This window comes from Pituophis catenifer, unplaced genomic scaffold (genome assembly GCF_029215685.1).
Source record: "Pituophis catenifer annectens isolate HBS135680 unplaced genomic scaffold, rPitCat1.0.hap2 SCAF_10, whole genome shotgun sequence".
Classification (NCBI taxonomy): Eukaryota; Metazoa; Chordata; class Lepidosauria; order Squamata; family Colubridae; genus Pituophis; species Pituophis catenifer.
In genome coordinates this window covers 16,186,811-16,201,184 of record NW_027256890.1, presented here as the reverse complement: position 1 = coordinate 16,201,184, position 14,374 = coordinate 16,186,811, and the positions used below count along the sequence as shown (strand labels likewise).

The 14,374-nt window shown below is 48.9% G+C and overlaps 1 protein-coding gene across 1 annotated transcript in view; it reads right to left on the bottom strand.

Moving 5' to 3' along the window:
* MYO1H (myosin IH) overlaps positions 1-14,374 on the bottom strand; it is a 36,125-nt gene that overhangs the window by 6,725 nt on the left and 15,026 nt on the right. The window contains 15 exon segments of the mRNA XM_070950362.1: positions 55-101; positions 870-964; positions 1,132-1,223; positions 2,077-2,157; positions 2,944-3,049; positions 3,249-3,316; positions 3,505-3,624; positions 3,716-3,787; positions 4,112-4,225; positions 4,354-4,452; positions 4,557-4,736; positions 5,216-5,296; positions 5,405-5,603; positions 5,871-5,986; positions 6,588-6,749. Coding sequence (XP_070806463.1) covers positions 55-101; positions 870-964; positions 1,132-1,223; positions 2,077-2,157; positions 2,944-3,049; positions 3,249-3,316; positions 3,505-3,624; positions 3,716-3,787; positions 4,112-4,225; positions 4,354-4,452; positions 4,557-4,736; positions 5,216-5,296; positions 5,405-5,603; positions 5,871-5,986; positions 6,588-6,749 — 1,632 coding nt within the window.

The window sequence follows — 14,374 nt, the reverse complement described above, 5'->3', positions numbered from 1 at the left end:
CTTAACTACCAGGCGAGAGAGAAGTCCATCTCAATGGATCCAAAATATTCTTACCTCTTTGAGGTTCCGGTAAAGCAGATCATTATTTTTCTCCAAAAATCCTAAAGACGACAGGAAATAAAGTTAAGGCAATGCTAATAAAATTAGGAAAGTGGAAGAGAAAGTCTTCCTGGAAATGAAGCTAGGATGATCTTAGCAAAGCCACTGCTGGCTTAAACCAGTGTTCTAGAACCTTGGCAACTTAACATATCTGGACTTCAGCTCCCAGAATCCCCCATACTGGCTGGGAAATTCTGGGAGTTGCAGTCCACTTGCCACGAGTGAGAAACACTGTCTGAACAATTAAAATCTTGGGATTACAGTACTCATCAATGTCAGGGTCTTTTGCCAGGAGGTTTTTGGGGTTTTTTGAGAAGAGACCCAGAAACTTCACCAGCCCTCTCCAACTTGGTGCCAACTATCCTGCACAACCACTGGGGAGTCTGCTCGCTGGGAATGATGGGCTATAATTTAATGGGCTTGAATGAGCCATGTCAAATTGAAGGGCACACAGAGAATACCTTCTGGGTAATTGTGCCCAGAAGGCTTTGAAGTGAGATCACCACAAAGCTATTTTCCAAACTATTGAATTCAATGGGAGCTGGAGGAGAACTTTTGCCAAGATAAGTTGCTTCAGAGAGAAAAATGTTCCTGGCCTTGAATTCTAGAAAGGAGGTGCTTCCAATTGCTCTGATGCCTCCTTGGGTTTGGGTTGGTTTTTTCCTGAAGCGGGAATCATTCCTGTGAGCTTCAAGCAAGGAGGGAGGGAACCAGCCTAGATTAAGTCCCTTCCTTCCAAGCCGGTTCCCACGACGGCCCCCCTTTCTTACCCACTGTGCAGTACGTCACTTCTCCCGCGTAGTGAAGCAAGCGGAAGTCCACCCAGTCGATGGACTTCCGGGTTTTCAGGTCTGCAAGCTTTCTCCTGCAGAGAGAAAGAGAAAAAAAGAGGGGGAATTTCCCAGTTCAGAGAGGATTCCACTGGCAGCTGGGCCAGGGTCACACCCAGAAGCAAGGATGGTGGGGCTGAACTAGAGTCTGTTCCAAGAAGGGCCAAGGTGAGAGAACTAGGAAGAAGGGCACGGCACTCACGTCACAAAATGGGCGTGGTCTCCTACTTTCTCCTCCAGTTTTTCCAAGAAACTCAGGTCAGTGGCTTCACCTGGCCGCAAGCATTCTTCATCCTTAAACAAGAAAGAAAAATGACCATTGCAGGCTCCCCACATAAGCAATAAATAGTGTATGAGGCTTAAGGCAGGCTCTGGAGCCGCATGGGGCTCTTTCACCCCTCTGCTGCAGCTCCCTGTCACTCAAAATATGTGTCACAATATGTGTGACACCTGCTGGCACACGGTTTATGGAGCTTTTCGACCCCGGTAGGCCAACCATGGATAAATCCAAGAAAAGAAAAGTTTCAGAAGAAAACAGAACGTTTAATTCAACTACATAGGTTAGTTTTGTGGCCGCTCAGGAAATAGTCAGGCACGGGAAGGGTTTTGTGGCTCCCGGTGTTTTCTTTTCTGTGGGAAATGGGTCCAAATGGCTCTTTGAGTGTTTAAGGTTGCAGACCTCTGGCTATTCTAACCAGGCTATTCTAATTTGTTCAATGAATCCCGCTGAAGAATCCTGGTCAATGGTTATGTGTGGGGCACAGCCAACGTGTCTGGTTCTTGGATCTAAACCAGATGTGTTGGGCTTATATTTACAGCTGCCAGCCAGCACATCTGGAGGTCTCCTGATGCAGAAAATGGACGCTGGGAGCATCTCCAAACAGCAAAGAAAATTCTTTCAAAGTATTCCTCATTCCCAGGTCAGCCCCGGGTCCTACAAAACCACCCGGTGGTTCACTTTCCCTTCTCTGCCAATACACTACAAAAACAGAACTGTAGTTTTGTGAGAAGGTCAATGACTCTTTGGAAGAATCCCCTGGCTATTTTAAAACTTTTCAGTCCACCATATTCCTTTGGAGGGCAACCTTGTTTGGAACCCGTCATAATCGCAGTGGGTGAACTTACACAAAGATCAAAGTGTTCTTACCAGGATGGAAATGATGCCTTTGTGCTTTTCCTCCACGAGGTCACATATGATCTTGTTATTAAAATATGGAACTGGTTCCCACTACAATTAGGAGGAAAACGTAGGAGGTCAAGGCGCAGCATGGCCAAGTAAAATTCAACTTCAAACAGCAAGTCCATCTCCATCAGCCTCTGGAATCAGAATTTAGATGAACTCCAGGAAGAAGTCTTAAAAGTTTGGGGAAAAGCACAATTGTCCACAATTTGGGTTCAGAATACATACATTTCCTTCACATCAAGGATCCTGATTTGGTCAAATTTGGCAGGATTTTGTGTTAAGACCTGCTTGACCTGACTCAGTGGTTAGATAAAATGAGTAAATTTATGCATGGTGTAAAAAAAGGTGCTTCTCCCCAACCATTTTTGCTCTGCTTCTCCAATCCTTGGAGCATTTAAATTCCAACTTGAGAAACAGGCGCGCCCCACCCCCACCCCCAGGTAGCCTCCGGGATGGTTTGACAACTGCAGCTTATATTTGGTCTCTTCCAGAGGTGAAATCCAACAGGTTCTGGAGAACCGGTAGCGGAAATTTTGAGTAGTTTGGAGAACCGGCAATTATCACCTCTGGCTGGCCCCCGAGTGGGGTAGGAATGGCGATTTTGCAGTATCCTTCCCCTGCCATGCCCACCAAGCCACGCCCACCAAGTCACACCACGCCGACCAAGCCATGCCCACCGAACCAGTAGTAAAAAACTTTGGATTTCATCACTGGTCTCTTCCTGCGCCTCTTTTTGGCCCTGGGGCTAGTCTTGCTTCAGGAGGCTGGGGGGGGGGGGGAGGGGGAGGAGAAGGTTTAACAGGAAGAAGGGTTAGCAAGAAGCAAAGCTACCTCAATGCCTTCCAGCTCATATTCCTCTTGTTCTGCCTTCAAGGTCATCTCGATCAGCAGCTGGTGAAGTTTCTCATTGCAATAGTTGATACAAAACTGTTCAAAACTTGAACAAAGAAAAAAAGGACAAAAAGCACAAAGTCATTTTAAAGCAGTCGTGTTGTTCTAGAAGCGCTTCTGGACTGAACCACTTTTACCAGCCCACGACCAAATTCCATGTTCTTGTATCTCTTTAGTTTGTCTCCTTTTTTAAGGCAGAAAACATTTTAAAATGTGGTTCTGACCCAGGGTGAATAGAGACTTACCTGTTTGTCTCAAAGACTTCAAAGCCATAAATATCCAGTAGACCAATCACGGTTTTCCTGCTGAAGTCCTATCAAGCAAAGACAAGCAATGGGGGTTCCAATGGGAAGGTCCTCTGAGGGTCTGCCCACAAATTGGACACGAAGCGCACAACCCCCAAGCAGCCCCAGTCAACCGTCAGCCTTCTGAAGCCCCAGAGAATGGAAAAGACGCGCCATTTATACAAGCAACCATTACCAACAGCAATGAAGGACCAACCCTGTTAGCTAAAGAACTGTTGATTTTGTTGACCAGCCAAGCAAACGTCCGTCCGTATATCGCTTTGGCCACGGCATCACGAGCGTAAAAGGCCAGGTCCACATCTAATGGGCTTAGAACCTTCGGGGAGGAAGAAAACCACAGCAGGTATACATGGGGGCAGATCTGCCATGCTATTTTCTTGCAAAGGAGCAGGGAGAACGAGTGGTACCTCTTCAAACCGAGCCTCGATTTTCCTGTGGGTTAGAGATTCTTGAAGGATGGACAGGTGGACGCCCAAAAGCTAGAGAGAGGACAGAAAAAGACAACACTAGAGACGCCTGCTCGACTCTTGATCAGTGCTGAAGTTCAAAACCTCGGGGGGAGAGGGAGGTTTTCCCATGCTGTGGGTACCCCATGCTCAAAATTACTACTCCTACGATGGTGCATTCACACCACAGGATATGGAAGCAGTGCATGGAATCGTAGTTGAATTTCAACATGGCGAAAAGTTTGCCCGTAAACGCTCTGCTCTATGCCAGTGGCCAGGGTGGGACGCCCTGCGCTTTGCACCCTCGGCTGGCCTCCTCCAAATTAATTCAGAGTCACTGACGCGCCCAGCTGGCACCTTGGAGATCCACTGGAGTTGAGTGCCATTGGTGATGATGGCGTGGCCATTGCTGTCTTCTTCAAACTGGATGTTGCCCAGATGCAGGACACTGGCAATTATCCCCAGGAGGTTCTGAGAATGAAGACAAAGAACGCGGTCGGATCTAGCGTAACCGCCCCCCTCGTCACTAAGGGGGAAAGGGCTGTTTTAAATAGATATAAGACTCTCCTTCCCTCTCTGCCCCCTCCTAAGGTTCCTACCTCAATATCTCTTGGGGCAAAGTCAATGACCACAAAGGCTTTCTGGACTGTCCTCCAATCGCTTTTGTCATTGATGGAAGACACTTTGGCACAGCCCCCCTGCAGCGGAAGAGAGAAACCGCATGGAGCTTTTTGCCAAGTCAGGGTGATGCAGGAGACACCTGGAAATGACAGTCTGTGGACAAAAAGCTGCATCACCCAACCTGCACCAGGTAGGAGTACTTCTGAGGGCTGCGTCCCAGCCCCAGCCCCTCCAGCAGCTCCTCCTCTCCCCCCTCCAGCAGCTGGTAGAAGACGTGGAAGTTGCGTTCCCCGGGGTTCTGGTGCACCACGCGGGATTTCTCAATCAGGTAGCTCAGGATGTGCCCACCGACAGGAGCGCCCTGGAAAGAGCAGAACCAGAGAAGGAGAGCTCCGGTGCCACAGGCAGCAAGGGAACAAAGCAGGCAGGCCCCCAGCTGAGGGCCCCCCTGGGCATCCAGCTCTTCAGGGGGAGGGGGCTGGGAAAGCCCATTTCTCAACACCCTGGTGAGGAAACCCAGAGCCGAGACTCTCAGATTGGGTGGAGGAAAAGAGATGCATTTCCCCCACACCCACCCCCCAGTCTGAAAGGACACTGCTGGGTGATCCTGAGAGCTCTTCTCGGTCCCAACCTGGCCTACTTCGCAGGGGCGTTGGGAAGATAAAAGCTAAGGAAGGCATGAGTATCACATTTTTTTCCCTGATTAAAAAAAAAGAAAAGAATATAACCTCTAATAATAAAGAAAAGATTCTGCAAGGTGGCTACATTTCATTATTCCGGGTTAAAGAGTTAAAAATGCAAGGTATTTTTTTTTAACTCCCAATATTTTAAAAGCTGTACCTTAAAATCAAACTGGATATCCATGTACTTCCCAAACCTACTTGAATTGTCGTTCCGTAACGTTTTGGCATTTCCAAAGGCCTGTGGGATAAACAGAGTTTGGGAATTTAAGAGCGGCTGGGGCTTCCTTTCCTCTCCTCTCCCCTTGAGGGGAAATGGGACCCAAGGCCTGGATCCCTCGGCTGCTACCTCCAGGACGGGATTGGAGAGGAGCAAGCGATCGCGGACAATCTGCAACTGCTCGGTGGTAGGGCAGGTCATGGCGAAGAACTGCAGGATCTTCTTTGAGGCTTCGGTCTTCCCGGCTCCACTTTCTCCGGAGATCAGGATGAAGTGGTTGTTATACTCGGTGCACATGACCCGGTAAGCGTTGTCAGCAATGGCGTAGCTGCAGAAGACGCAAGGAGGACACAGTGAGAACTTCCCCAGGGGAAAAGGATAACACAACGGGTTTTTTTCCAGGTGGGGCTTCAACTCCCATAATCCCCAACCAGCACTGGGACTACCTCCTGTGTATAATTATCATTTGGGCGGGGCTGCCTTTTTGTATTTTAATTCCCCTTAAGTTTGGATGGACGGATCGATACGAACGGAGGCTCCCATCTGGACCCAAGGAAGGCCACAGAGCAGGCCATGGCTCGGCATCTTCGCTCACATGTGCGGCGGCAGCTCAAAGAAGTTGACCCCTTTGTATTGCTCCATCTGCTTAATTGTATAGATGTCCAACTCTTTGTAGGGATTCACAGACACCAGAAGAGTCCCGATGTAGGTCTAGAAGGGAAAAGCGAGAAGAATTGAGGCTGCCAATCAGCAGACTCACCACAGCCTGCCAGATCTTTGGAACAAAATTGTCACCCTCCAATGCCAACCCACATTGGCACTCCTCACTCCCAAGAACCTATCTGGAGGGCCTGAGAGCCACAGAGAGGGGTGCCCTTGCAGAGCCAGCCCCGTCATCAGGAAGAGGGAGGCCACCTCTCAGATAGACGATGTTGAGAGGTGATGAGCAGCAGCAAGGAATAGAGGGCAGAGGTCTGAGTGTGCCAGACTAACTGGCTGCTCTGGGACCAGAGCTGCCACCTCTACCATCCCCACTTCCTACCCCAGGGCCAGAGGGAGAGATGAAGCTGTTGCTGATTGGGTGCGCCAGCCGTCCATCAAGGAGAGGGCCACACCCTTCCATTTTCTCACCCCCCCTTTGCAGGCTTGTCTTCTGGCTCTTAAATTCTCCCTTGAACCCCCAAGAGGTAGCAGCCCATTCGATTCAGTCCAACGCTTCTGGTCTAACATTATCTTAGCAGCCTCTCGTCCCCATCCCCAAGACAAGCAGCCTCCCTCTTCCAAGTGGACGGGCAGTTTAATGTTTAATTACGTAGATGAGGTTCTCCCTGTATCGCTTGCGCAGGTTGTCCAAGAAAGCCGATTCGCTGGTGTGAGAGTCGAGCAGGACAAAATCTTGAACTCCGACTCGGTCGCGGGCGATCAGAGCCCCTTCCATGTTCAGCTGGTGGGGCTTCCTCCACACAGCCTCCTTCTGCAAACCCACAAGAAAACGACCCGATTAGCAGGATAAGCCAGCAGACTTTCCTTCTGCTCTTGGGAAAGTGCCCCTAAGTGATGGGGAGGCAATCTTTTTCTTTTAAGATAACCGGAAAGCAGAAACCTTGGCAAGCTAAGCCCAGGAATGTCTTTCAAAGTTTCCCAGGCTGCAAAATTGGAGAGTGATTTATTCTAATAAATGTAGCCAAGTTGGCACATCGAGTAACTTCACAAAAACAAGGGGACAAAAATCTATGACATTCTCTCGGTGGATACATTGAGTTGGTAGGGTGGTTTTGGGTTGTTTTTTTTTCGCTTTTCCTGAAGCCAAGAAATTCTGTTGCAATATTTTCACGCATGCTGGATACAAAGTGCCAGCCGCAGTCTTAGAATGGCGCTGCCGCCCCTTCTGACTGAAGTCCCAGAACTAATATTTGGACCCTCTCGGGAGATGCAGCAGCCCCCGTATCATGTAGCTGGACCTGGCCTGAAACCTGTCCTGGCTCCTTGCCCTGCCTGAGACAGAAGCAGCTCTTCGCTCTCCTTTGCTGGAGCCCAGAGCAGATAAAGATCAGGTCCTGGCTCTCTCTCTCTCTCTTCCGAGATACCAAATTACCGAATCTGCAACCCAGAGACTGATTTGCAAGGTCAAAGTTTTCCTTGTGGAAAAGGCTTTGCTATTATTGGTGCTCTCCGAGCTGGGCTGTTTTCTTGCAGGCGTTTCACTCCCTTCCAGCACTTGTTACCTGGTTGGGTCAACCCAGGTAACAAGTGCTGGAAGGGAGTGGAAGAGGAGGAGGAATTGAAGGAGACTCCAAAAGGCTGGAAAAATCCTCTTAACAGCTGTGCTCCTGGCACCACCTTTCTCCCCATTGGGGATACCCGGCACCGTCTCCCTCCCCCGCTTCCTCCGGTTTTGGGTCTTGTGCTTTGCCTCTGCTGATTTCACAAAGGAATCCTTTGTGGGTTTTGCCAGCTAGAACTTAAACCTATTATAGCAGGATTGGCCCTGCCTGGAGGACCGTTCCGAATCGTGAGAATATTTCCCATCGTTCTCCCAGCCTGTAACCGGCTTGTTCTGAAATAGCGATGGTTGGCTACCTTCTCAGGCTTGGCCAAGGCAGTCACCTCTGGCTGAGCAGCTGTTTTCCCCTGGCGGACAAGAACAACTCAGGCGCATAGATGGAGACATGAAATGCCCTTCTTAAGAGAACTGGGCTCCCCATTTCCCACTGGAACTTTGCAGGGGGGCCCCCTTGTCCCACTTAGAGTTAATTTGACATTCCAGTCTATGGAAAACTTGGCCACCATCCAACTTTTCCACATCTCTTTTGTGGTGGGAAAAGGCAAAAAGGAGACCCCCCCTGCTTGGCCCAACTTTGCAAGATGTGGGAATGAAATAAACGGCAGTTTTTATATCAGGAAAAATCAATGAAACATCGCTATACCGTGTTTCCCCGAAAATAAGACCCTGTCTTATATTTTTTTGAACCCTGAAATAAGCACTTGGCCTTATTGCCATGTGCCCAAAAGCCCGATTGGGCTTGTTATCAGGGGATGTCTTATTCTGAGGGAAACAGGGTACATGCACGGAGTGAATATTCATCATGGTGTAGTGAAGCCCTCTGCATTTCCGAGGCATAACCGTTAGCCAGCTGAGAGATCTGGTTCTACCACTATGACAGATTTGAGCCTTTGAAGAGTTTTCTTCTTGGGAATTAACTACTGCTTCCTTCTTCTGCATGGCAGAGAAAAGGCTTACGATGGAAAAGGTACAAATTAAAATGAAATCATGCATCCTGTTCCAGGGAATCCGAGAAGGTCTGGCTTAACATTCCACCGGCCATAACATGCCCCAGATCACAGCCAAGGAAAAGAAGAAATCTGGGTTCGTTGATGTGGCTATACTGAGTGATTTTAGGATTGAGGAAAAACTATGGGAAAAAAAGATGAACCACGGAGATCAAAGTTGCACCCTTATACCAGATCGTGATTGGAGCAATACTTAAAGGACTCTCACAATATATGGAAATTCAGAACTTATTGGACCTGAACACCTTCATTTTACAAACAAAACCTCCACACCCTGCTAGGAACTACCTATATTCTCAGGTGCTACCTCATTCATCCTTAACTTTTCAGGCTCCTACCAGACTGCGAAATTGCAGATGACCCATCATAACAATCCCCACGACCACCACATCATCATCAACAACAACAGCAATAATAATAGCCTTACCTTTCCCGACACCAGAGAGAGAACGAGAGAATGAATAAGCAGTCTTGAAAACCCAGGAGCTGCCTGGGGATTAGATCCCCACAACCTTGTTCTTTGCCCCCTAACCTCTCCCTCCCGAGGCTCCTCTCTTCCCACTTGAGGAAGTCCTCCTCCGTTGCCCTGAAGCCCTCGGAACGTCCCGTTCTCACTTCACCTCACTTCCAACTGGAACTCCAACTGCATCTCGTTTCCACCTCTCTGGCAGGGAGGAAGGAGCCCAAGCAAAAAAAAAAAAAAAAAAAAAAGAAGGAAAGAAAAAAGATCTCTTGGCCACGCAAGGCAGCATTGTTCAAATGACCCCTGTCCTCTCCTCCCCCAGCCAGTCAGAGAGAGAGAGAGAGAGAGAGAGGCTGAATCGTCCTCTGTGTAACATCTCAGTGAGAGGGGAGGGGAGAGGGAGGGAGGGAGAGGGAGGGGGAAGGAAGGAAGGAAGGAAGGAAGGAAGGAAGGAAGGAAGGAAGGAAGGAAAAAAAGAAGGGAGAGTTTCTCCTTGCAGGGCCACCAATTTTGGTACCTAATCTTAGATTCATCATCTAAATTCATCCTGCCCCCCCCACACACACACAAATCAGAAGGTGTCTGGTAGCAACCACAGGCTCACTCAGCTCTTTCCTCCTCCTAGTGTAACAGGCCAATGTCTGCAGGCCCTCTTATCCTCACACAGGAAGTTGTTGGGCTTGGATGTTTTGCAGGCCTTACTGAGGGCATCAACTGAAGTTTGAAAGCGCTGCTTAAAAATTATGCTCTGCTACCTCTTGGGTAACATTTCAGCAGGTGAAAATCCGAAGGGCAGCTAATTCAAAGACAGTTGCTCCAGCGGAGCTGGGCACCCAACGGTCTTTTCTCTCCGGCCCTGCCGTCAAACTCAGCATTTCTCAACCTTTTAAGGTGGGCGGGTGTCGACTCCCAGTGTTCCCCAGCCAGCGGATGGGAATTGAAGTCCACCTATCTAAACAAAATAAATAATGGCCAGGGTTGAGAAACGTTAGCCCAACCCCATAAATATGGTGAAAGACACACCCAACCCCTGGCACTGCCAGGACTGATGGATCAGGGCTTCATCAGGGAGAAAGAGCTTCTCCATGCCTGCAGAACGGGAGTGTCGGCTCATTCACCATGAAAGAAATTGCAGGTCACAGGCAAACACCGGTGGGCTTCCCTAACGTCGAAAGATGGGGAAACAGGCGAGATGGGTCTGTCTGATATTCTACAGTCATTTGGAAGCAGAGCGGAGATAACCTCCAGAAAGCAAGAGGCTGATCATGGAGAGAAGGAAGCCCACCACCATCGGACGGGTGAGCACAGAGATGCTCAGTGTGTGTCTCATTGCCTCCAGGTCCCAGCCAGGAGAGGCGTCGCCCAGGGGAGACCTGTTGCAAGGATGCTGGGAAGGCCCAACGCGCCTTTCGAGCTCCGTCTCCACCTTTTCTCCACAAGAGGTCACCCTAAGCTCCTTCTCAAGTCAAGCGTCCACACTACGGCTCCTTCTCAGCCCATCAAAGACATGAAAAGCGTCTGTCTTCAGAACTGGATGGATCGTTCATCTGAGCAGCTTCTGGAGCTTCACACAACCGGAGGGCATCAGGCTGGGAAAGGGTCTACAAAAACTAAGTGCCGTAGCCCCCCCTCCCCCTCCCCCGGGCTACAAATGTTTGCGCAACCAAGAAAGACAACGCCAATCCTTTGCTGCCACCTGAGCATCCGTTCAGGTCTCCTAGGAGTTTGTAATGCTACAATATCCCACCTATTGGAGACGTGTTAAAAAGTTCACACACAAAGAGAACCTCAAGGGGAGGAAAGAAAAACAGTTGTGAAAGTGTAAGTGTGGCATGAAGAAGGTCCATAATTAGTCCATGGCTTGAATAAACCACCATTTGAACCAAGTCCGCAGCAAACAACCACATGATGGCTTATGAATATTTTGAATGTTATTCATATGAATATAGGCTTATGATGGGAATATATTCATCAATATGAGTAGGTGAGCCTACAAAGCAGCTTCTACTGTAGAAATTTGGGGAGGGGGCTGCTTTCCTCCTCCTCCCGCCTTTGACTCTCCTAGCCATTCAACTTCTGGTGCTGCAGTTAATGTCCTCCAGTGTAAACATGATATCAGAGGGACCAAGGCCATCTGCCCAGGAATTGCTTTATCACACAGGCCCCCAGAGAAACCCACCGGCAGCCTGGACGTGACCTACATTGCCTGCCTGTCTCCCATGTTTTCTTCCCTCTGTTTAATTCTGCTCTCAAGGCTTCATTTGCCTTTCCTCTACAGCCATCTACTTCAACTGGGGGCTTTTGCAAAAGTGTGAATTCTAGAATCATTTCACCACATCAAAATTGCAAGAAAGAAAGAAAGAAAGAAAAAACTTGAGGTCTGAGAACTAGCATCTGCTATTCCTATATGAATCGAGAATCTATCTGGCTGAACGATGCCACTGCATTCATCTATGGGGGTTTTCATTAGTATTTTTTATTTCATATTAATAAAAGCTTTCACTCCAAAGGGTAATGTGCATTTGATCATTTGCTTTGCTGCTTTGGGAAAAGAATATCAACGATGAATCCTAGAAACAAGAAAATCTTAAATGTGTTTGCATCCCACGCAGCTTTTTCAAAACTTTAGCCTCGTTTCTTTCTGAAGCCACATAAAATGCAGATTTTGAGGCTGAGCGGTGGGCAAGAAACATCCAGCAATTTTGACAGTTCCTCGCCTGTAATCTTGGCACAGCCTTAACCAAAAGAGCCACCGACAATCCCTGCGGGGTCAAAGGGGAGCTGTGCCTCACCCTCCAAAATCAAAAGCTGAAGTGGAAAAAAAAAAGCCCTCCGATGTTCAAACATTTCTTCTAACCCCTAAAACTTCTAACCCTTCGACCGGCTTCAGGGGCGCCATCTTGAAAGCCCTTTGCGGGCCCTTTTCACTGCCGTCAGGAGATGGGCCAGAAAGAGCTTAGGGATAATCCCCTGAGAATCAAAACCCCTTCACAAGGAAAAGAAACTAAAGCCTTTTTCCCAAAGTGCTTGTGAAGGACAACATTTTTGTACCCATCGCATAAAACGTTTTAATACGCTACAATCCTTTACACTGATATGCCTCCATTTCCTTTCAATAATTATTCATTAGAAAACATTTAACGTCACTGCAGATTTCACACTGGGCACTCCGGGCACAAAAGCCCGGCCGAGGACCCTTTTAGAGCGCGGCCTGGGCTAATCTGAGAAACGGCGGGGAGGGGGAGGGCCGGGCGGGACACAACAGCCCCGATAAATGGGGCGGCTAACGGTCAGGGCTCCCCTGCCTCTCTTGACGCGCTTCAGGTTGATGAGAGCAACAATGGCGATCTGTTCCTGGCCATTCCTCCTCCCGGGCAGGTCCTGGCCGGCTCTGACCTGGAGACCAGGACCTCCTTGTGTCCCACCTGCCGGAGAACAGCTCCAGCCCCCGGATCCCACTCGTTGGTGGGGGGATATCTCCTGCTCTAGAAGGCAGGTCAAGAACTGAGCTGAAAAGAAGGGAAGAAGGAAGCCATCAGTCCTGGGTCAAGATGAGAAGCCCAAATCGGTGGGCTGGTGATCCCCAGGGCTCAGACCCAGCCTGGAGGGAAGGCCAGGCTCCTGGACCAGCCTTCTTCTCCGCTCAGGATGTGGCCAAAACATTCACCACACTGGAGCAGGGCTGAAAACAGAGCCGAAGGGCCTTCAGGTGGCCCCGAGGCCTACTTGGGAAAGCAAAAGGACCCATTTTATTTATCGCTGGGTTTTTGTTCTTCAATCATGGGAAGAGCAGGGCAAATGGGATAGACGGATTCCTGATTCTTGGCAGAGGGGCGAATGGAGCAGAGTTTTCCTTTTCTTTCCGATCCTGGCTGCCTTCAAACGCTGCTCTGCCAGCCCCAGCCCCAGCCTTTTCCCTGCTCCCCTTGTCAAAACATTTCAGGAGGTTAATGGTCCAAGGCAGGGTACAGCACCTCCGATTCCTTTTTCATAGGCCAATAAACAACTACACACTGTCCTGGCAAAACAAGCTCTTTGCATCCTCTGCTCAAAACTGAAATACGGCTCCACTCCAGAGAGCAAACAGTGCAGGGATTCAATTTATGGCAACCAATTTTAACATGTCTCCTGCCCCCCCCCAACAACTTTGCTATTTAGGGAGAGGACTGGAGGGGTTGGGGGGGGGGAGAAACCTCTAGAGTGGCAGCTTGCCTCCAGAGCATCCTTCCATTGGATAGACGCATACCTCTCTTTTGAGGGCTATTAAATAGACTGCCATTATTGTTTTATTTATCTCCGACGCAAATTACATTCTGACATTGTTTTACTAATTAGTTTCTGAGCTACTTGTTCCCAGACTGAAAGAAAACACAAAGTTCCCTCTCCACCTCCTAAGAGCACCCTCTTTCTGGTGTTAACGGGGGTCTCTGACTTCTAAGAGGGAGAAAGTTCTGGCAACCTCTTCCCAGTGAGCCTCGCATGAGAGAGGGCGGTCGCAATCTGCCCAGACTCACTGTGGACAACCTCAAAATTGAAATAACAAGGGATTGCCTATTTAGGACTGCTACAGTTGTGCTGTTGGTTGCCACAAAGTGTCTCTGGTTTGTTTTCTAAACCTACAGATCTTTTAACACTTCGGTGCAATATGACCTTAACTTAATTGCATATCAATTTGCAAGCCTGACTAGATGAAAAATCAGGAGAGAATCCTTCAAAATAAGCAAACAAACAGCAAACATCACGAATGGATGCCTCCCTTCAGAAATTGTATTTTCGCACACCCATGTGTGTGAAAGCATCAAGCCAGCTGTACATATGGGGAAAAAAGGGAATGGGGCAGCAATTCTCTGTAATCCATGCAACAGGTGAGTCTGGCCTGTTGCTCACCTTCCTGCTTCACAGCCTTCTCGGTCTGCAGAATTGGTGAAAACAGTAGAACCCACCCCCAACCCAACCAGACAGTTTCACCAGGGGGCTGGACTAAATGACCTCCAAGGTCCCTTCCAATTCTGTTACTGTTAAACTGTTAAACCTGTTCCAGGTTCCTCCTGCACCTTCTTCAGCATTTAACTGCACTCCAAGTTCATTTAGCAGAGCATAAAAGAACATTCAAGCTCCACAACTGAAGCACTTCGCCTTCTTCTCCCCTTGTTTCGTCCGTGGAGGATTCCCAGAGATCCCCGTATTTTTAACCCTACAAAAGCCGAAGGGTTTAGAGAGTGAGAAACAAGCCGTTCCCTTCTGAAGCTGCCCCAGAGGCCCCTAGAAAGCACTTACCACCAGCAGCCCCTCCATTCTGGTGCACAGACCACCACCGGCCCTCCCCCAATCTAGGCAGCCAGGGG